Source organism: Macaca fascicularis, chromosome 14, assembly GCF_037993035.2.
Source record: "Macaca fascicularis isolate 582-1 chromosome 14, T2T-MFA8v1.1".
NCBI lineage: Eukaryota > Metazoa > Chordata > Mammalia > Primates > Cercopithecidae > Macaca > Macaca fascicularis.
This window is the reverse complement of record NC_088388.1, coordinates 12990397-13011636: the sequence shown is the minus strand read 5'-3', so window position 1 is coordinate 13011636 and position 21240 is coordinate 12990397. Positions and strand designations below refer to the sequence as shown.

The window sequence follows — 21240 nt, the reverse complement described above, 5'->3', positions numbered from 1 at the left end:
TCAAAACCTTCCCTGCCTCACTCTGATCACACTGCCCTGAGCTCCCTCCACCCTGGCTCCCATGGCCACGATAACCCAAGTGCTTTCCCACCTCCAGACTTTGCACATGCTGGTTCCTTTGCCTGGGTTGCCTTTCCCTCTTTCTTGCCTTGCTAACACCTAGCATCTGCAGACATGGCTTAAATGTCACTTCCCAACCAGGTGTGGTGGCTCACACATATAATCCCAGCACTCTGGGAGGCCGAGGTGGGCAGATGAACTGAGGTCAGGAATTGGAGACCAGCCTGGCCAACATGGTGAAATCCCATCTCTACTAAAAATACAAAAAATTAGCTTGGCGTGGTGGCGGGCACCTGTAATCCCAGCTACTCGGGAGGCTGAGGCAGGAGAATCGCTTGAACCCAGGAGGCAGACGTTGCAGTGAGCTGAGATCATGCCATTGTATTCCAGCCTGGGCAAAAAGAGTGAAACTCCACCTCAAAAAAAAAAAGTCACTTCCCTGTAAAAGTGATCAGCCCTCCCTGACCACTCTCCCATAGAGCCTGGGCCCACCTTATCCCTCATGGTACTTGGCACGACTTGTAACGACACATTTAAGTGTTTCAGATTCACAAGGGCAGGGATGGTTATCGTATTTAGGGTTGAAGCCTGAGCAGAAAGAACAGGGCTTGGCACATAGTAGGTGGTCCCTAAATTGTTGCTGAATGAGTGATTAGCGATGATGTTTTAAAAGGAAACAACTCAGATAGGATGAGAGTATGAGATGTGGAGAGGGTTTGACAAAGGCCAGGTGAATGACAACAGGGGGGTCAGCTCGCACCCCCACCAACATTCCATCCTCCTCACATTTTGTCATGGGATAAGCAGGTGGATTTCTCAAGTTTCTGGGAAGGAATTTCACCCTGTCCTGGCTCCTTTGCTGGATTTGTTTTTCTGACATTTCCCACGTAGCTACTTTGAAGCTAGGCAGTGTGCTAGGCTCCAGGGATACGGGTAGGCCTTCCTGGATGCTATCCGTTCTCCTGCGCCTGGCCCCATCCTTCCTTCCTCCCCCATCTCAACCCCAGCAGCTGCAGCTCAGCCTCTCTCTCCCAGCACCTCTTTCATTCCCACCCTGGGATTCCCGAACCCAGCCAGCATCTAAAGAGCTTCCTCATTAGACAGATCATTTGACCGGAAAGCCCTGTGCCAACATATCCGAAGGGATCCTCCCTATGTTGCTGCACGAGAGACGATGAATTCACAAGCCTTTGCTGCAGTCTCAGGTCTCTGCTTCATGCATCTTCCTCTAAGGCCTTGGGGGTCTAAGCACAGCTCCTTCTGTTCTTTTCATTCACACTCGTCCAGGAGTGTTATTTTAATCTCACAGGTCTCCTGCCCCATCCATCCTCACCTGTCCCAAATGATCACTCCACACATTGCTGGTGGAAGTGTAAATTGGCACCACCCTAAGGAGCATGATGTGGCTGTTTCTGTCAAAACTTGAAGGGGTGGCCTGCCCCTCCACACCTGTGGGTGTTTCTCATTAGGTGGAACGAGAGACTTGAGAAAAGAAATGAGACACAGAGACAAAGTATAGAGAAAGAAAAAGTGGGCCCAGGGAACCGGCGCTCAGCTTACAGAGGACCCACGCCAGCACCAGTCTCTGAGTTCCCTTAATATTTACTGATAATTATCTTTACCATCTTAAAGATAAGGGAGTGGCTGGACAATAGGATCATGGTAGGGAGGAAATCAGCAGTAAGACATATGAACAAAAATCTCTGTGACATGAATAAGTTTAAAGGAAAATGCTGTGCCTTGAGATGCATATGCAAACATCTCCATAAACCTTTGAGCAGCATTGTTTCAGCCTATCACATGGGGAGAAACCTTGGACAATACCTAGCTTTCCTAGGCAGAGGTCCCTGCGACCTTTGGCCTTGTACGTGTCCCTGGGTAGTTGAAATTAAGGGAATAGTGATGACTTTTAACCAGCAAGCTGCCTTCTGGCACTTGTTTAACAAAGACACATCCTGCACAGCCCAAAATCCATTAAACCTTGAGTCACCACAGCACATGTCTCTTGCAAGGACAAGGTTGGGGGTAGGGTCACAGATTAACAGCATCTCAAATACAGAACAAAATGGAGTCTCTTATATCTACTTCTTTCTATATAGACACAGTAACAGGCTGATCTCTTTCTTTTCCCCACAAAAACTAAAAATGCATATGCTGGCCGGGCTCAGTGGCTCATGCCTGTAATCCCAACACTTTGGGAGGCTGAGGCAGGTGAATCACCTGAGATGAGGAGTTTGAGACCAGCCAGGTCAACATGGTGAAACCTCATCTGTACTAAAAATACAAAATTAGTCGGGTGTGGTGACACATGTCTGTAATTCCCAGCTACTTGGGAGGCTGAGACAGGAGAATCTCCTGAACCTGGGAGGCAGAGGTTACAGTGAGCCGAGATGGCGCCATTGCACTTCAGCCTGGGCAACGGAGCGAGATTCTGTCTCCAAGAAAAGCAAAAGAATGATCAATGTTCAAGACGATAAATATGCTAATTACTCTGATCTGATCACTAAACATTATATGTACGGAAACACCCCTACGTACCCATAAATATGGACAATTATTACATTTGAATTAAAAAGAAAGGAGCCAGGCACAGTAGCCCACGGTGTAACCCCAGAACTTGGGAAGGCCAAGGTGGGAGGACGGCTTGAGCCCAAGAGTTCAAGACCAGCCTGAGCAACACAGCAAGACTTCATTTCCATTGTTTTTAATAAATAAATAAGAGGAAAAGAACGAAGATGTATATTACACGAGAATATTCATAGGGCACTGTTCCTAAGAACCCCACACTGGAAGCTACCCAAATGCCTAGGAACTGAAAAAGAGATAAGTAAAGGGTATATTGATGCAGTGGAATAATACATAGCAATGAACAGGACTGAGTAACAACTCCACACGACACCAGTCGCGGATGCCTCAACTAAACATGATTTTGAGCAAAGAAGCTCAATGCAAATAAAGTGCTTGTTATGTGGTACTGCTTATCAAAAGTACAAAAACAGGTGAAATGTATCTTTGCTGTTTGGATATTAGAGTAGTGATACGCTTGGTTTGGCACTGGGGTAGTGACTGGGAAGAGCCTGGGGTGCGGTTCGGGGGTACCTGACATGCTCTTTTGCTGGGTCTGGGTTGTGGTTACATGCGTGTGCTTGGTTTGTGAAAATTCATCAAGCTATTTCTTACGATATGCACCTTTCTGTGTGCATACAATATTTCAAGAAAGGTTTAAAAATGATAACGTAGATTTCTAAAAAATTACTTGCAAAATACAGGACCATGGTATTTCTTTTGAAAGCAGGTTCAGGGTACAGATAAAGTAGCACAGCAGATGTGAGCTGAGCTCATCAAAACGGGTTGGTTGCAAAGCAACATGTGCCATATCTTGTGGTGCTATATTTGCAAGTAAACCAATATATTAATTTACTATGCTAACGGTGCTTAGCGCTGGGTAGCGGGGTTATAAGTCATTTCACAATTTTTCTTTACCTATGAATAATCTAAAATGATCATGTATTACTTCTATAGTTGAGCCAAAAATGTTATCATAAATTTAACTTTAAAAACCTGCTTGCATCTTTGGAGAAACAGCCCAGCTCTGGGACTGGGGAGTGGAAAACACATTGTTCTCTTTGTTGTTGGAAGATCGTGTCCCTGGGGTGAGACCTTGATTGAAAGCTGCTAGGGGACCAGCTGCCACAATGCTTATCAGACCAGCTCGATAACACTTATCCTGCTTAAGTGCTCTGTCTCAGTCTTGCCATAATTGGGTTCCTTAGATCTCATTGCATTGCTTGATTTGATTCGTTCATGGAACATTTCTGAACACCTGGGCCCTTGGCAGGGGCTACCCTGCATTACAGACACTGCAACCAGTACCCCTGAAAGCCAGGCACTACCATACTGAGGACCAGGCAGGGCTAATGGCAAAATAAACGTTGTTATCTAATCTTTCTGCTGGGCCAGTCTGGTACAATGAGATGATGTGGCTTCCTTGCTGGCAGCCACAGATCAGCCCTGGCTGACAATGAGATCTCATGGGAGCATGTGATGGCAGAATCAGGATTCCCTTTTCCATCCCAAGGGTTCCTCTGGTAACAGGGGCTGAGTGGAATGGCTTCTCCAAGTGCTCCTGGGATGGAGGCTGCAGCCATCATGGAATGTACATGTCACACACTAACCCATGAACAGAAACCGGGTGGATGTACATGGTCACACAGTCTGGTCAGGGACCTGAGTCCCCTGAGACCCAGGTTCAGCTCCCACCTGTGTCATTACTTGGTTATGTGAACCTGCACTGATCACTTAACCCCTCTGAGCTATGTCAGTTGGGAAAAACTGGGGGTAATCGTATAATAATTATTTTTAAAATAATTCAAAGCATTCAGAAAAGCACAAAGAGCCACAGAAATATAAGCACTGCTGTGTTGAGGGAGGTTTGCAGATGACCTGACCAACAATGTCACCTTTCCCCTTTTCAGATCACTCACATTGCCTGAGCAGAAAACCACCTAGCAGAGCACTGAAAAGGTCTCAAAACACAGAAGAGCAAGAGGCAGCCAGGTGGATCTTTCTGGAGATTTCAACGAGGTGTCCAGTCCTGTTTTCTATTGCTGAAGACACTGATGACAATTTAACACACATTTCATGACTTACAACAACTCACATTGACTATCTCACAGTTTCTGTGGCTCAGGAATCCAGGCTCCATTCAACTGAGGCCTCTGTCAGTCAGGGATGTCAGCCTGGTCTGTGGTCTCATCTGAGGCTCGACTGGAGAAGGATCTGCTTCCATGCTCACATGGTTGCTGGAAGGATTCAGTTACTTACAGATTGTCACACTGAAGGCCTCAGTTCCTTGCTGGCTGTTGGCTGGAGGCCACCCTTGGATCCTTCCCCTTGGGCCTCTTTATAGGGCAGCTTTCTTTCTCAGAGCCAGCAAGGGGAAGAGTCTATACAGAGAGTGTGCTAGCAAGACACAAGCTACGAGCCTGTATAATGTAATTGCAGAAGCAACATCCCATCTACTTTGCTGTATCCTGTTGGTTAGAAGCAAGTCCTGCCTACACAAAAGGGGAGGGGATTACACAGGGATGTGAACACCAGCAGCATGAATAATTGAGGGCCATCCTAGAGTCTCTCTGCCATACCCCTGAATTGGTGTCAGCAAGCATACCAGCATCCCTCAGGGTGCTAAAATCTCCAATATGGAGAAACATTAACATCTTCACCAATCCGAGAGCTTCCCCTCAATGCGATCCAAATATCCATCCAGGTGGAAAGAAAGAGCCCCTTCCACACCAGCTTTCCCTTGAACTGATCACAAACGCACCAAAGGCACGGCCTATTCCTACCATGCTCAGGGATGTACCCCCAGCAGCTAGAGCATCCCTGCACGGTACACAGCGAGTGCACAATCAGGCATTCGAATGAATGTGTTAAGGTGCTTGCAGGTTTCTGCCTGGGGAATCTTCCTTCTACTTCCCAAATATACTTCTCCTCTGCTCAAAATTCCCATGTGGGCCCAAGACAAGCTGTGCCCCCAAAACCAGCACCCATCCTTGGGCTCCAAACTCCCTCCCTTCCATCTGGTGGCAGCCTTGAGTGAAGGGATTCCATCTGGTGCCCCCAAAACTTAGGCAGGCATCGTCAGGACCATCAAGTTCTTCATATGAGTGCCAGGATCAACCCATACTTAAGGTGATGGATACTCCAAATACCCTGACTTGATCATTACTCTTTCTATGCATGTAACACAATATCACAGGTACCCAAAAAATATGTAAAATATTATGTTTCCATAAAGAGAGAGAGGGCCAGGTGTACTGTGGTTCACTGTAATCCCAGCACTTTGAGAGGCTGAGGCAGGTGGATCACTTGACCCAAGCAGATGGAAACCAGCCTGGGTCACATAGTGAAGCCCTGTCTCTACAGAAAATACAAAAGTTAGCTGGGTGTCGTGGCTCATGCCCTTAGTCCCAGCTACTTGGAGCCTGAGGCCAGAGGACTGATTAAGCGTGGGAGGTTGAGGCTGCAGTAAGCCATGACCATGCCACTACATTCCACCCTGAGTGACAGAATAAGACCCTGTCTCAAAAAAAAAAAAAAAAAAAAAAAAAAAGAGAGAGAGAGAGAGAGGCTTGAGAGGGAGGAAAGAGAGAGGAAGAGAAGCAGGCACCTGAAGACGTGAACGTGGGAAATACAAGGGCTAGTCATACTGGAGAGAGATTGACAGTTAAAAAAACAAACAAACGGCCGGGCGCGGTGGCTCAAGCCTGTAATCCCAGCACTTTCGGAGGCCGAGACGGGGGGATCACGAGGTCAGGAGATCGAGACCATCCTGGCGAACATGGCGAAACCCCGTCTCTACTAAAAAAAAATACAAAAAACTAGCCGGGCGAGGTGGCGGGCGCCTGTAGTCCCAGCTACTCGGGAGGCTGAGGCAGGAGAATGGCGTGAACCTGGGAGGCAGAGCTTGCAGTGAGCTGAGATCCGGCCACTGCACTCTTGCCTGGGCGACAGAGCAAGACTCCGTCTCAATTAAAAAACAAACAAACAAACAAACAAACAAAAGAAAAAATAATGAGCCCAGGATTCACATTTGGGGCACAAACATGTCAACTAACAGGGAAGTCTGAAATGTCCACGTGTTTCCTACTAACCACCACTGTCCCTGAACTTATCCACACTGCCCACTTCTGAATACTTACCTGGAGGCACTAGGGGTAACTTGGAGATTTTATAGAACCTGTAGCTCTCATGGCTGGACAGTCTGAGGATTCCCCAGGGGATGTGATTTCAGAACAAGACCCTGAGACAGGGCTTCCTATCTACCTGGGGACCACCCCACTCCCCTGTCCTCCTCCCCAGTAATTTATGCATCAGAGTTCTCACTCTACTTTGTCCACTGAATAAAAGCTCACAAAGTGGAGGATCCATTACGTTGGTAAGCATCCTCTTTTTTGTTGTTGGTGGTGTTGTTTGTTTGTTTGTTTGTTTGTTTGAGACGGAGTCTAGCTCTGTCGCCCAGGCTGGAGTGCAGTGGCAGGATCTCCGCTCACTGCACTGTCCGGAATTAGTTCCTTCCGGTGGGTTCTTGCTCTCGCTGAATTCAAGAATAAAACCTCGGACCCTCATGGTGAGTGTTACAGTTCTTAAATATGGTGAGCCCAGAGTTTGTTCCTTCACATGTTCAGATGTGTCCGGAGTTTCTTCCTTCCGGTGGGTTGGTGGTATCGCTGGCTTCAGCAGTGAAGCTGCAGACCTTCTCGGTGAGTGTAACAGCTCTTAAAGGTGGCGTCCAGAGTTGTTCCTTCCTCCCGGTGGGTTCCTGATCTCACTGGCTTCAGGAGTGAAGCCGTAGACCTTTGCAGTGAGTGTTACAGCTCATGAAGGTAGTGCAGACACAGAGAGTGAGCAGCAGCAAGATTTATTGCAAAGAGCGAAACAGCAAAGCCTCCACAGCCTGGAAGGGGACCCGAGCGGGTTGCCGCTGCTGGCTCCGGTGGTCTGCTTTTATTCCCTTACTTGGCCCCACTCACATCCTACTGATTGGTCCATTTTACAGAGATCGGATTGGTGCATTTACAATCCATTAGCTAGATACAAAAGTTCTCCAACTCCCCACCCCATTAGCTAGACACACAGTGCTGACTGGAGCATTTACAAACCTTTAGCTAGCAACAGAGTGCTGATTGGTGCATTCACAATCCTTTAGCTAGACACAAAAGTTCTCCAAGTTCCCACCCGACTCAGAAGCCCAGCCGGCTTCACCTCTCACAACCTCTGTCTGCTGGGTTCAAGCGATTCTCCTGCCTCAGCCTCTCGAGTAGCTGGCATTACAGGCACCCACCACCATGCCCAGCTAACTTTTCTACTTTTAGTAGAGATGGGGTTTAGCTATGTTGGCCAGGCAGGTTTTGAACTCCTGACCTCTGGTGATTCACCTGCCTCAGCCTCCCAAAATACTGGCATTATAAGCGTGAGCCACGGCACCCAGCTAAGCATCCTCTTTCTAAGTCACTCACCCACGAGTATGAATTCTTTGCCCAGATTGCTTTGCTCCATTGTAGCTGATTTCAGCCCAGTTGTAAGCCTGGAGCACCTGGAGAAATCACACCCAGGTGGGATCCCAAAGGTGGAGAGGGTGGGAAGGGAGCAAAAGAAAGAGAAGAGGTGCAGAAAGAGAGGGACACAGATTCCAAAGAAATACCTGGCCGGTCGGTCTCAAGTTTGCCTCCTCCAGGAAGGGAAGGCAGCATTCTGGCGGTGCTCTCTCCCTCCTCCCCCATGTACTGCGCACATCTCCTTCCCAGACTCAGCCCAGTTGCCACCAAAAGCAAGCTAGAAGTCCCATAGGCTACTCACATGCCCAACAACCCCACACAATGACACTAAACTGGGGAATTGTGACCTGAGTCCCAAATGACCGACCCCCCAGTGTGCTGTGACTAAGCAGTGACCACAAGCAGTACCACCTATCACTGAGTCGGGGAGCTGCTCTCTAAGAACCCCAGCGGCGTGCCCCACGGGGACAAATCAGGCCACCTGGGGCTCCTTCCCATCTGTCTGTCCAATGCTGTGCTAAACACACTTGTAACCAACTTTGTGGAAATGCTCAGCTTGTAAAATGTTAACGTGGGCCCTTGTCAATGCTAAAGAAATAAGCCTGTGACTGGGCGACAGAACAAAACTCCATCAGAAGAAAGAAAAAGAAAGAGAGAGAGAGAGACAGAGAGGGAGGGAGGGAGGGAGGAAGAAAGGAAGAAAGAAAAGAAGGGAGGGAAGGAGGGACAGAGGAGGGAAGGAAGGAAGGAAGGAAGGGGAAGGGGAAGGGGAAGGGGAAGCAAAAGAAAAGAAAAACTAAGCCTTCAGGCCATTGCTTCTCTCTCCCTCTGCGGGTCAACCCCCATGGCAACCTCCCACCCCCGCCCCTGTCCGCAATGGCGCAAGGTTACAATGGAAAGTGCCTCCACTGGAACAGTCTCAGAACTGTTCTCGGGGCAGCGACAATCTTATCAGGAGCTTTTCTGTTTGGGATCAGGGGAACGGGTGACTTTCCAAGAGGCCGATAAGGCACGACCCAAGTTGCATATAAGGGGCAGCTCATGCTGCTGCTCTGCACCTTCCTCCCGTCTTGCTTCTCCCTGGAGTTGGGACCCGGGAAGAACCATGAAGTGGCTGCTGCTGCTGGGTCTGGTGGCACTCTCTGAGTGCATCATCTACAAGTGAGTCCCAGTGGCATGGGTGTGAAGACGCCTGCCTCTCACATCGCCCTTCTTTACTCCTGTGTCTTCCTTCTTCCCTTTTTTCTCTCTCTGTCTTTGGCTGTCTCCATCCCCCTTTTCTGCTTCTCTCTCCAACCTTTGGGAGGCAGCTCTGCAGACCTGGTTAAAACTCGGGCCCAGCCCGAGTCTGGTTCCCAGCTCCATCCCTAGTCAACTTAACTTCTTTGCATTATTGCACAGACGTGGGAGCATCTCCCTTCCTTCCATCTTCCTCTCTTAGACCAGCTGGTTAAGAGTCCAGCCTGGGTTTGGTTCCAGCTCCACCACTAGGCAGCTGAACTTCTTTGCATTATTGCACAGAAGTGGGAGCGTCTCCCTTCCTTCTTCCTCTCTTAGACCAGCTTCCCTTCCCTTCTGGGGCTGCCACAGAACCCGGTGAGCAGAATCCTTGCCTAATTCCTCTTCCTCCTCCAAACCACAGGGTCCCCCTCGTCAGAAAGAAGTCCTTGAGGCGCAACCTGTCCGAGCATGGCCTGCTGAAGGACTTCCTGAAGAAGCACAACCGCAACCCAGCCAGCAAGTACTTCCCCCAGGCAGAGGCGCCCACCCTGATAGACGAACAGCCCCTGGAGAACTACCTGGATGTGAGTGTGTGGGCAAGCGGCGGGGCCGGCTCTGAGGACTTGGCCGGCAGGAAAGAGTGTTTCCCTGGGGTCTTGGAGGATGGGCCGGGGCTCTGAGGCTCCAGGCAGTGACCCAGGGTCTGCCCCTAGGTGTCAGTGGCCCCGGGCAGGCAGGAAAGTTCACAGAGCTGTTGCTTCTTGTTCATTCATTCATTCCTTCACTTGTTCATGCAATGTTCATTTCTTCTGAGCGCCTCGTTAAATATCAGGGCCTCTGTGGGGCTCAGGAGGAAACAGCAGTGAGCAAAGTCATAGCCAAGGAGAGAAAGACAGTAATCAAGGAGTCTTGCAAAGCAATGAAAAGAACAGGCAGCAGGAGGACCACAGAGTGAAGGTGTCACACTACGAGACTCTGCCACTTGGGCAGGGAGCCTCCGCGGAGCCATGCAGGAAGAGCGGGAATATCCAATAGAAGACAGAACTCCGCACAGCCTGATCACTTGTGCCGAACCGTGTGCAGGCGGGAGCACAGGGCATTTGAAGGAGAGCCCAGAGGGAGGGAAGAAGGGTGCTGCAGACTGCGGCCCGAGGAGCCGAGGGGTGGACGGAGAGAGGCTCCATCCTAACTGCCACTGATTTATCTCAAACAGGGGGTGACAAAATCAGATCCGAGTTTCAGAAAGATCACTCTGACTTTATTATTTCAGAGCCGACAGCAAACACCCTGCCTTCCCACAGATATCGTATGTCCCCTCTGTGCCTGGCACAGGGCAGAGGGCACAGAGCAGTGATGCCTGTGGTTCAGAGATTGGCCTCCGCCATCCAGCAGACCTAGTGCAAATGTGGGTTCTAGCGCCTCTAAGTCACAGGACCTTGGCCAAGACATTTAAATCCTCTGAGCCCGTTTCTTGGTCTGGAAAACAAAAACACTAATATCTACCAACAGAGGTTGTTGCCAGGAATTCACGCAATCATGTTTTCTGGAGTGCTTAGCATGGGGTCTGGCAGGCCCTTGGTAAGAGGCTTAGTTAGTGCATTTATTTAGTTAACAAATATTTGGCAAATATTGGCACCTCTCTATGTGCCAGAGGCTATGCAAGTGGCCAAAACAATGGTGAATAATCAAAGTTCCTGGAGCTTATATTCTACAGGGGATGACAGATAAGCAAGCGTGGAAGATAATTTCAGGTACTGATGAGGGCCAAGACAAATTAATTAATTGGACTATGGGGAAAAAGAAGATCGAAAGGGAGCAAATTTAGATAAAGTGGTCACAGAAGGACTGTTGGTAGAGGGGACATTTGACTACACCCGAATGATTGATTTTTGAAAAAAAAGATCAGCCAAAGAAAGATCTAGAATAAACATTTTCCTAGCACAAGGAATAGCCAATGCTAAGGCCCTGGGGCAGGAGTGACTAGTCATCACCAAAGAACAGCAAGCAGACCAGTGTGGCGAGAACAGAGCCGGCAAGGGGGGAAAGTGCTGCCACTCAGAATAAAAATACTGGTTGGTTGGCTGAGGTGGGTGGATCACTTGAGGTCAGGAGTTCAAGATCAGCCTGGAAACATGGTGAAACCCTGTCACTACTACAAATACAAAAATTAGCCGGGCGTGATGGCACACACCTGTCATCCCAGCTACTTGGGAGGCTGAGGCAGGAGAATCACTGGAACCCAGGAGGCAGAGGCTGCAGTGAGCCGAGATCGTGCCACTGCACTCCAGCCTGGACAACAGAGCAAGACTTGCCTCAGAAAAAAAAAAGAAGAAGAAAAATACTGGCAATGCCCTTTCTTGCAACCTGCTCACACATCTAGATGTAGAAATAAGAAAACCATCCAGGTTTCCATCTTTAGGTGGCTTGCTTAGCTTCTGAAAAACAATTTAAGGCACAAGCACTTAAGCTGTCACTTGCCCGGTGCTAGAAGATTCCACCCCCATCCTCTGAGATTCCATCCTCTGAGAACATGTGCTGTAAGGATGGGAAGACTGTGACAGACAAGACAATGGCTGAAGAGGGAACAGCAGACTGTTAGATGCTTGTGGTGCTTAGGAGAGAGCAGAAGGTAAATTGGGGGAGCAATCAGGGAAGACTTCAAGGAGGAAGGGACGCCAGGGCTGGGCTTAGAAGGATGAAGGCAGTGGCTGGGAAGAGAAAGACAAGAACTGTGAGGAGGGAAGGAAAAGGTAGAGAGGGCAACCGAGGAGGTGACCCAGAGAGAGCCCCTAGGGAGGCCCTGACAGAGACACCCCGGTCCATGAACTGTGCTGTCCCGGCCTCGGCAGGTGGAGTACTTCGGCACTATCGGCATCGGAACCCCTGCCCAGGATTTCACCGTGATCTTTGACACCGGATCCTCCAACCTGTGGGTGCCCTCAGTCTACTGCTCCAGTCTCGCATGCAGTAAGTTCCCAGCCTGCCCCACCCCACTCTCGCTCCCCAGCACCAGCTGACCCTGGGGAACCCTGGACACCCGTGGGCTTCTGACAGCTCCCACCTCAAGCCTGCTGGAGCCACTCGACAGGCATTTACTGAGCACCTACTACGTGCCAAGCACTGGGCGCAGGTGCTCCACGGGGTAAAGGGATGAGTGATACGATCCCTGCGGTCAAAGATTTTCCAGTCTGTGGGGAAGAGAGAAGCTCCCCAAAATACCCACAGCCTGGGAGAGGAAATGTAGGGGCCCAAAGCAAGACAGGGCCAACGGGCTGTAGAATAGCCCGCTAGGAAAGAGTCCAGTGTGAGGAAATGGCTCCAAAGCCTGGCCCGGACAGGCTAGAGGTGAGTGCTGAGCTCCTTTAAAAAAAAAAAAGAAAAATCATTGGTTGCTAATGAAAGAGAGCTTGTCTTTGGAAGTCATGAACAATGTGTGTTGTGGGTTCCTTCCTCTTCTAATGTTTTCACCTGAGTTTTAATTAAGATGGGGTGCCTGTGTCATCATCCACATAATGGGAGCACTGGCCGCGGGCTGGGGGGTGAAAGCGCTCGTCACTGGGTAGCCACCAGCCTGCTCAGCTCAATGTTGGCCTTGGGGAGTCCCCGGTAGGCCCTTGGGGTTGCCTGGGTACCTGCCATCAGTGAAGGGTCCCAGGAGTTCAATGAGACAGGACAGAACATGGGGTCTCTTGGGGTCCAAGGGTCTAGGGGAAAAGGTCACTGCTCACCTCCAGAGCCCTTCCTGGGGCCAGGGCACCCCATCCCAGGAAGACATCCCAGCCTGTGACCTTCACCCAGCTCTCAGAGACTGACAATCACTGTTTGCCGTTGCAGCCAACCACAACCTCTTCAACCCTCAGGATTCCTCCACCTACCAGTCCACCAGCGGGACACTCTCCATCACCTACGGCACCGGCAGCATGACAGGCATCCTCGGATACGACACTGTCCAGGTGGGCGCCTGCAGGCTGCCGCTGCATCCCGCCATCAGGCACCCCCAGAATCAGCTTATTCCAGCACGATGAGTGTCGGTGATCACAAAAGTAACCTGATTGGGGGTACGGGCTGGGGGAGAAGCAGCAGGGATGTCACAGACGTTGCTAGCTCGGGTGGCAATGAGTAAAAGGGTGGGCTGCCGGGAGCCATAAGCCAGCCTCAGCTCCACCCAAGCAGAATGTTATGGAGGGTGGAGAGAGTCAGTAAAGGCTCAATTCTAACTGGCACCTCCTCCTCTTCCTCCTTCTCCCAACCTGCAGCCCCCCCACGTCCTCAAATCTCCACAAGCCCTCTCTGCTACTTTTGGGGCATGGCAGGGGTCAAAGGCCCTGATTCGCCCGGGGTCTGCTTTGCATTTCTTCATCCGTAACACAAACACACAGTGAATCTGTTCTCCAGCAAAATCTCACACTGAGTCATAGACCGTGGCCATCTGCAGATCAGCTGCCATGGTTACCTCCAGCAGAGGAACGAGCATTCCAGGAGACAGTCCCTCTCCCCTCCTTCTGGGCTGATGCCCTAGAAGCCAAGTCCTGCATGGGATGAACCAGGGCAGCTGTGGGCCTGAGGCTGGCACCCAGAGCTCAGTGGACATGACCTGATGGTGAACATCATCTCGGTTCCCCCACCCAGGTTGGAGGCATCTCGGACACCAATCAGATCTTCGGCTTGAGCGAGACCGAACCCGGCTCCTTCCTGTATTATGCTCCCTTCGACGGCATCCTGGGGCTGGCCTACCCCAGCATTTCCTCCTCCGGGGCCACACCCGTCTTTGACAACATCTGGGACCAGGGCCTGGTTTCTCAGGACCTCTTCTCTGTCTACCTGAGCGCGTAAGTTGGGTGGAGAGGGGCCTCCTCCCACCTCCCCCTCCAGAGGTCACAGTGTTCTGGCCCAGCAGCAGCTGTTCAAGGCTGGCTGCGATGGAGAGGGTCTTGGGAAGCAAGGGATTTGGAAAGTCAATTTTTGAGGCTAGAGAAATGTGTCTTTGGAGAGTGATAGTGCCAAGTCTCTCTCTGACGGGCCATGTGCACTCCATCTCATTTACCAGCATCTTTATCCCCTTGATGTGCACAACTCAAATGTCCTCAGCCATTTGCCCCTCAGTGCCAGTTCCCTCATCCTTGGCCCCCAAAGATGCCACTGAAATGAATACACTTGGCCAGACACGGTGGTTCATGCTTGTAATCCCAACACTTTGGGAGTCTGAGACATGAGGATCACCTGAAGTCAGGAGTTCAAGACCAGCCTGGTCAACATGGCAAAACCCTGTCTCTACTAAAAAATACAAAAATTAGCCAGGCGTGGTGGCAGGCACCAGTACACCCAGCTACTCGGGAGGCTGAGGCAGGGAGAATCGCTTGAGCCTGGGAGGCGGAGGTTGCAGTGAGCCAAGATTGTGCCACTGCATTCCAGTCTGGGCAACAGAGCGAGACTCCATCTCAGAAAATAAATAAATAAATAAACAAACTGAATACACTTAAAACAGAACAAAATTCCATAACACAAAAATGAAAAGATTTGATCAAGATATATCATGGATGATGACATTTTTAAATCATGAAAGCAAGTTTCTTTTGTGATTTAATAAAACCTAGGTTCCATTTGTGACCGTGGGCTAATTCTAGGAATGAACAAAGAAATACATGAACAAACAAACAAATGAACAAAGAATAAATCAAATGTCAATTTGGGCTGAGTAGAGTGTTACGCAAGAATATCTGAGGGCATCATCCACTTTCTTAAGACACTCAACGTTCCTCTAACACTCACGAACGTCCTCGTCTTTTGAAAGGATTTGCCGTCATTCACTTGTTTCCTCGGTTCGTAACTACACATCTAGGTCCTCGCTATATAGCATTACACTGTGAGACGTTCACAGCAAAGGTGGGTGGGTTCAGTGAGGGGGTCATGTTTTATACATGGCCAGTTCTCCGATGACTGATTTCTTATTGCCATCTACATTTGTTCTGCATCTACCCTGAAACTGCAAAGATTTAGAAAATGAATATTGAAATAACAAGGACTCCTGCAATTTACAACAGGAAGGCTCTTTGTCATGTGATCCTCTTGGCCAGTTGATGTTCAAGGTGGCTCTGAAACATAATCTGCCTTTATGAGCACTTAAATATTTCACGTGGGGCCGTTGTATCTCCCCAGCTAGATCTGAGTCTCTCAATCTGGGCATTATTAACATTTCAGACCAGCATAAGTCCTTGCCAGGGACTGTCCCATGCATTGTAGGACATTTGGCAGCATCCCCAGCCTCTAAACATTAGATGCCAGTAGCATCCACTACCCCCACCCAATCAATCCAAAATGTCTCCAGACATTCCCCTGGGGGCAAAACTGCTCCCAGCTAAGAACAAGAGATCTCCACCATCAAGTCCTTAAGAGCCGACACTGTCACCCATTCACATCCCTGGGGTCGCCATGGCAACTAGAGTGAGTACCACAGTGGAAACCACACATCAACCTAAAAGACCCGTGTTCTTCCAAACGTAGTTCCACCACTCCCCCGCTGTGTGACCTTGGGCAGGTGACCTCACCTCCCTCAGGCTCAGTGTCCTCATGGGAAGTGGAAATAACAGTGACAGTGTCCACTGCGTGGGCCCTGGCCTAAGAGGACAAGAAACCACATTTGTCACACCCCAGGACAGCCTGCCAAGTGCCCAATCAAGGGTAGCTCCGAGGAGCCAACAGCAGATGTTCACACAAATGAACGAACAGAGAAATTCATGTCTTCTTCCCTCACTTTCCACAGCGATGACCAGAGTGGCAGCGTGGTGATATTTGGTGGCATTGACTCTTCTTACTACACTGGAAGTCTGAACTGGGTTCCTGTTTCTGTCGAGGGTTACTGGCAGATCTCCGTGGACAGGTGGGACTGCCACAGACAGGCAGCATCCAGGCCTGGGCCCCACATCCCATTTCCTTATGGATTCATAGCTAACCAGCTTTCCAGAATCCCCCCAGGGAGAGCTGACACAGGGGAACACACTCCAGGGGGAAGGCGGAAGTTGGCCCAGCCAGAGAAACCCTAGAAAGACACGTCCCGGGCGGAGGAGGGAAGAGCTGTCTGGGAAGCCGAGACTCTGCAAGGGTCAGATAGCCAATGTCCTAATAGTCACGGAGGCAGAACAATCCACCGGCATCCCTGGGGAAAGCTGGGCAACCACCTGTCCACACATCTCAATTTAACGGGCCTGGGAACCAGCAATGCTCCTCCCACTCGAAGAAATGTGTCACTTTCAGTCTAGAAGTAGGGCAAAATGGCTAAGAAATTGTGTGAAGTCATTTCTCAAGAGTGAACAATTCTCCAGGACAAGGACTTTCGGTACTAAAACCGGGACCATCCCAGGCAAACCAGGACACATTGATCACCTCATGTCTGCCCAGCCATGCTAGCATTTCACCAGTTCCTCCAACTCCTGCCCCAGCCCTCTGGTCTCTGTCCCTCCCCGCATACCGTCCCCTGTTGATGTCCTCCTTCTCTCTTCACCTGCCTGGAATCCCTGGGTGTCTGCTCCCCTGGCTGCTTCCCTCCACCGCCTCTCACTCTGGACGCTGTTTTGTTCCCTGCCGCACGCCTGGCTTATCATCCTGCCCTTCTGCCACCATAACTTATCTTGCCAGCCAGGCCGGGAGCTCCCTGCAGCCTGGAACTGTGAGGCTGTCTGGTTTAGCTTTGCGTTTCCCATGCCTGGCAGAGAGTGGGCACTTGCAAAATATTTGTTGCATAAATGAATGCAGGATGAATGAATGTGTAAACGAGAGGAACAGAAATTTCACTCACTGGCCAATGGATGGGTGGGGAAGAAATGTCTGGGGTCACCTCCTGGTTCATCCTTGGAGAGATGTACCCCTGAGGGCTCAGGAACCTTCACTTGCTTCTTGCCCTCAGCATCACCATGAACGGAGAGGCCATCGCCTGCGCTGAGGGCTGCCAGGCCATTGTTGACACCGGCACCTCTCTGCTGACCGGCCCAACCAGCCCCATTGCCAACATCCAGAGCGACATCGGAGCCAGCGAGAACTCAGACGGCGAGGTGAGTCCAGCCCCGACGGCTCTGTTCTACACTCAAATAGTGGGTGTGCCAGGCACACGGGACCAAAACCCTTGTAACTTTTCTCACCTCACTCTTTCCAGATGGTGGTCAGCTGCTCAGCCATCAGCAGCCTGCCCGACATCGTCTTCACCATCAATGGAATCCAGTACCCTTTGCCACCCAGTGCCTACATCCTGCAGGTGAGGGGGCTCTGGACCATCCACTAGAGGGGCTCACACAGAATGTGGCCACAGAGTCCCCTCTGCAGAGGGAAAGTGCGCTTCCACGAGCTGAAGCCGAGAGGCAGAGGCAGACGAACATCTGCCCCAGACAGCTCCGGAGAGAAGGAACAGATTGAAAACAAACGCAGGAATAAGAACTCGGATACAGCCCCCTAAGGGAACAAGTGAAGCAAAGGTTAATGGAGGGAAAAGAGGATTCTATTTGGATCCCTGGGTCCAAGTCCTGGGTCTGAATTACCAGCCCATTGATTCTCAGCAAGCCACAGCTCATCTCAGCCTCAGTTTTCTCCTCCAAAATGTAGACATGGCAGCTTTCCCCACCCTCAGAGTGCGGTTAGGTTAACCAAGTGAGACTGATCACATCCAAGTGAGACTGAGCTACCAAGGGTTGGGTAAAGGGAAATCCTCATTTCCACAGGCTGGGGCTTCCGACACTCCTACCATCTCTACCAAGTAGCAAATCTTTAGCTGTACGAGCCACAGGAAAACTCTCCCTTCTATTATTATAACGTCAGGTGGGAAACTGATTTTGCCAGTGGACTGATGTTACTCAACAAGAAGCACTGATGCCTGGGCTCCCCCAGTGATTCTGATTACATTAGGAGAGGGCAAGGCCTGAGCAATGGGATGGAGCTGCGGGAGTTCAAAGCTCCCCAGGTGACGTGCAGACAAGGTCACAGCCCAGTGACTTAGTGAGGCAAGAGGCTAACAGCTTCTCCGGTTTGCCCCTGGTCGGGATCAGAATAATCATGAGAAAAGGCTGTGTGGGCTGAGTTTTCACACTCCTTCCTACCAGCTGAATTCTCCCCAAGGCCTTAGCTCTGATGCTGATGTCAGGGTTCCTGTGCCTGCCAGAAACACCAGATAACGTCCAGTAATGCGTAGAAACCAATTGTGCTGTGGACAGCTTCTACAGGCCGACTCCAGGCCAAGAACAGCCGAGTCCCTGGACACTGAGCCAGGAAGCTCCTCCTTGCACGTGCCTTGCAGCTGGACCAGGGCGCCCTGGATGTTTATCACCCAGTGCCTGTCACTGCTGAATCGGCGTCTCAACTCCACTTTTATTCTCCTTTTCTCCAGAGCCAGGGCAGCTGCACCAGCGGCTTCCAGGGCATGGACGTCCCCACCGAATCTGGAGAGCTTTGGATCCTGGGTGATGTCTTCATCCGCCAGTACTTCACTGTCTTCGACAGGGCAAACAACCAGGTCGGCCTGGCTCCCGTGGCTTAAGCCCAGGTCTTTCCAGCCACCTCCCAGGAAGATCTGACCTCCGTCCTCTGCCCACTTTAGATGTATCTAATTCTCCTGACTGTCCTTCCCAGGGGAGTGTGGAGGTCTTGGTCCTGTTCCCTGTCTTACCAATAATGTAGAATAAGAACATAACCTGCTGAAACAGGTTTTGTGGAGCTGCTTCTCTTTGCTGGTCTTTTTCCTTCACATCACTGGGGTTAGAACGCCAGGGCAGGGACCAAAATGACCACATCCACTTGGATGGCACCCAACAGAGTGACACCAGCAGCGGACACTTCATGGTAGAGCCAGGAAGACAGAGGCCTGCAGGGGGCTGTGCTGGAAGCATCATAAAAAGACCTGGGGGCCAAAAATGCTGGGCTCATCGTCTTCTCATAGAAGGGACAGTGACAGCTGAGATTGTGCCATTGTACTCCAGCCTGGGCAACACAGAGAGACTCTGTCTCAAAAAAAAAAAAAAAAGAAAGAAAGAGAGAAAAAAAAAGAAAAAATAGCACTGAAGCTCTTAGTTGAGGGAGTCAACTTCTTACTTCTCCCAAAACCAATAAGAGATCATGACAAGGCTGGGAGCAGTGGCTCACACCTGTAATCCCAGCACTTTGGGAGGCTGAGACAGACAGGTCACAAGTTTGAGACCAGCCTGGCCAACATGGTGAAATCCCGTCTCTACTCAAAATGCAAAAATTAGCTGGGCGTGGTGGTGCGTGCCTGGAATCCCAGCTACTCGGGAGGCTGAGGCAGGAGAATCGCTTGAACCGGGAAGGTGGAGGTTGCAGTGAGCTGAGATCGCACCATTGCACTCTAGCCTGGGCAACAGAGTGAGACTGCAGCTCAAAAAAAAGGAGACAAAGATCATGAGGAAAAGAAAGCAATCAGGAGAGACAGGAGAGGTGGACACTAATGGCGATGTCCCTAAGTAGACAGGATAGGGCAGTGTTGTCTACAAGACATGGACAGGAGAAGTGGAAGAAGCTGACACCCCACAATCTTCCAGGACGCCCCTGTGATTCGCTGGTGACCAAGACTCACTGTCAATCTCCCGCAGGGTCCCAGGCACAAGACCCTGAACACATCTGTTTCCCCGTCTGTAACAAACAGAATGGTGTTCCACTTCCCTGAGCAGAGGCTGTGAGACAGAGAATTAAGCACGCTCAGTAGCATATATGCCCTAGAAAGGTAAAGAGGAAATGGAGCAGTTTCTCAGACTGAGCTTGGTAGCAAAACGTACAATGGAAAACATAGTTTCAAAATAAGTACAGAACACACTACGTTCCAGGCCCTTCCCCAGGGCTCACCAGCTACAGTTCCCAATCAAAGGCTCTGATAAGTCCTGCTGCAAAGTGATCTGTTTCATTTTAACTCAGCTCAGCTTGATCTCAGACTCTCTCTTGCTAGGAAGTCTATTACAGCCCTGGGCCTCTCAGCATGCACACTGGGAAAATTTCCATAGCTCCTGCTTCTGGTAACAGCCAACCCAGGCTGTCTGCTGAAGGCAGGGCCAGAGGCTGGAGCTGGGCTGTAGGAGGGCCAGGGATGATCTCCAACGCCCAGTCTCCCCGGGGTCACTCTCACCCTCCCAAGCCCACTTTCCATAGCTGAGTCAACTTTATGAAACATACATTTCGTCTCATCCCTTCCTTGCTTAAAACTCTTAATGCCTTCTTGCCATTGCCTTTGGAACAAAACAGCAAATCTTTGGCATAGTTCCAGGTCCTGTGTGCTCCTTTCCCTTAAAACCTTCCCTTCCTCACTCTAATCCCACTGCCCTGAGCTCCCTCCACCCTGGCTCCCACGGCCACGATAACGCAAGTGCTTTCCCACCTGAGACTTTGCACATGTTGTTTCCTTTGCCTGGGTTGCCTTTCCCTCTTTCTTGCCTTGCTAACACCTAGCATCTGCAGACGTGGCTTAAATGTCACTTCCCAACCAGGTGCGGTGGCTCACACATATAATCCCAGCACTCTGGGAGGCCGAGGTGGGCAGATGAACTGAGGTCAGGAATTGGAGACCAGCCTGGCCAACATGGTGAAATCCCATCTCTACTAAAAATACAAAAAATTAGCTTGGCGTGGTGGCGGGCACCTGTAATCCCAGCTACTCGGGAGGCTGAGGCAGGAGAATCGCTTGAACCCAGGAGGCAGACGTTGCAGTGAGCTGAGATCACGCCATTGTATTCCAGCCTGGGCAAAAAGAGTGAAACCCACCTCAAAAAAAAAAAGTCACTTCCCTGTAAAAGTGATCAGCCCTCCCTGACCACTCTCCCATAGAGCCTGGGCCCACCTTATCCCTCATGGTACTTGGCACGACTTGTAACGACACATTTAAGTGTTTCAGATTCACAAGGGCAGGGATGGTTATCGT

At 50.4% G+C, this 21240-nt stretch overlaps 1 protein-coding gene across 1 annotated transcript; it reads left to right on the top strand.

The window, feature by feature from the left end:
- The first annotated feature begins 9225 nt into the window (after positions 1-9225).
- On the top strand, positions 9226-19012 carry LOC135967003 (pepsin A). Its single transcript, XM_065528114.2, has 9 exons — positions 9226-9281; positions 9763-9925; positions 12191-12308; positions 13176-13294; positions 13971-14170; positions 16102-16218; positions 17242-17386; positions 17488-17586; positions 18709-19012. The coding sequence occupies exons 1-9, from the start codon at positions 9226-9228 to the stop codon at positions 18856-18858; spliced, it is 1167 nt and encodes a 388-aa protein (XP_065384186.2). The 3' UTR covers positions 18859-19012.
- Positions 19013-21240: the final 2228 nt, after the last annotated feature.

Coding starts and splice junctions, on each gene's coding strand:
- LOC135967003 (XM_065528114.2), top strand. CDS start 9,226: ATGAAGTGGCTGCTGCTGCTGGGTCTGGTGGCACTCTCTGAGTGCATC. Junction 9,926..12,190: donor CCCTGGAGAACTACCTGGAT/GTGAGTGTGTGG, acceptor CGGCCTCGGCAG/GTGGAGTACTTCGGCACTAT. Junction 13,295..13,970: donor TCGGATACGACACTGTCCAG/GTGGGCGCCTGC, acceptor TCCCCCACCCAG/GTTGGAGGCATCTCGGACAC.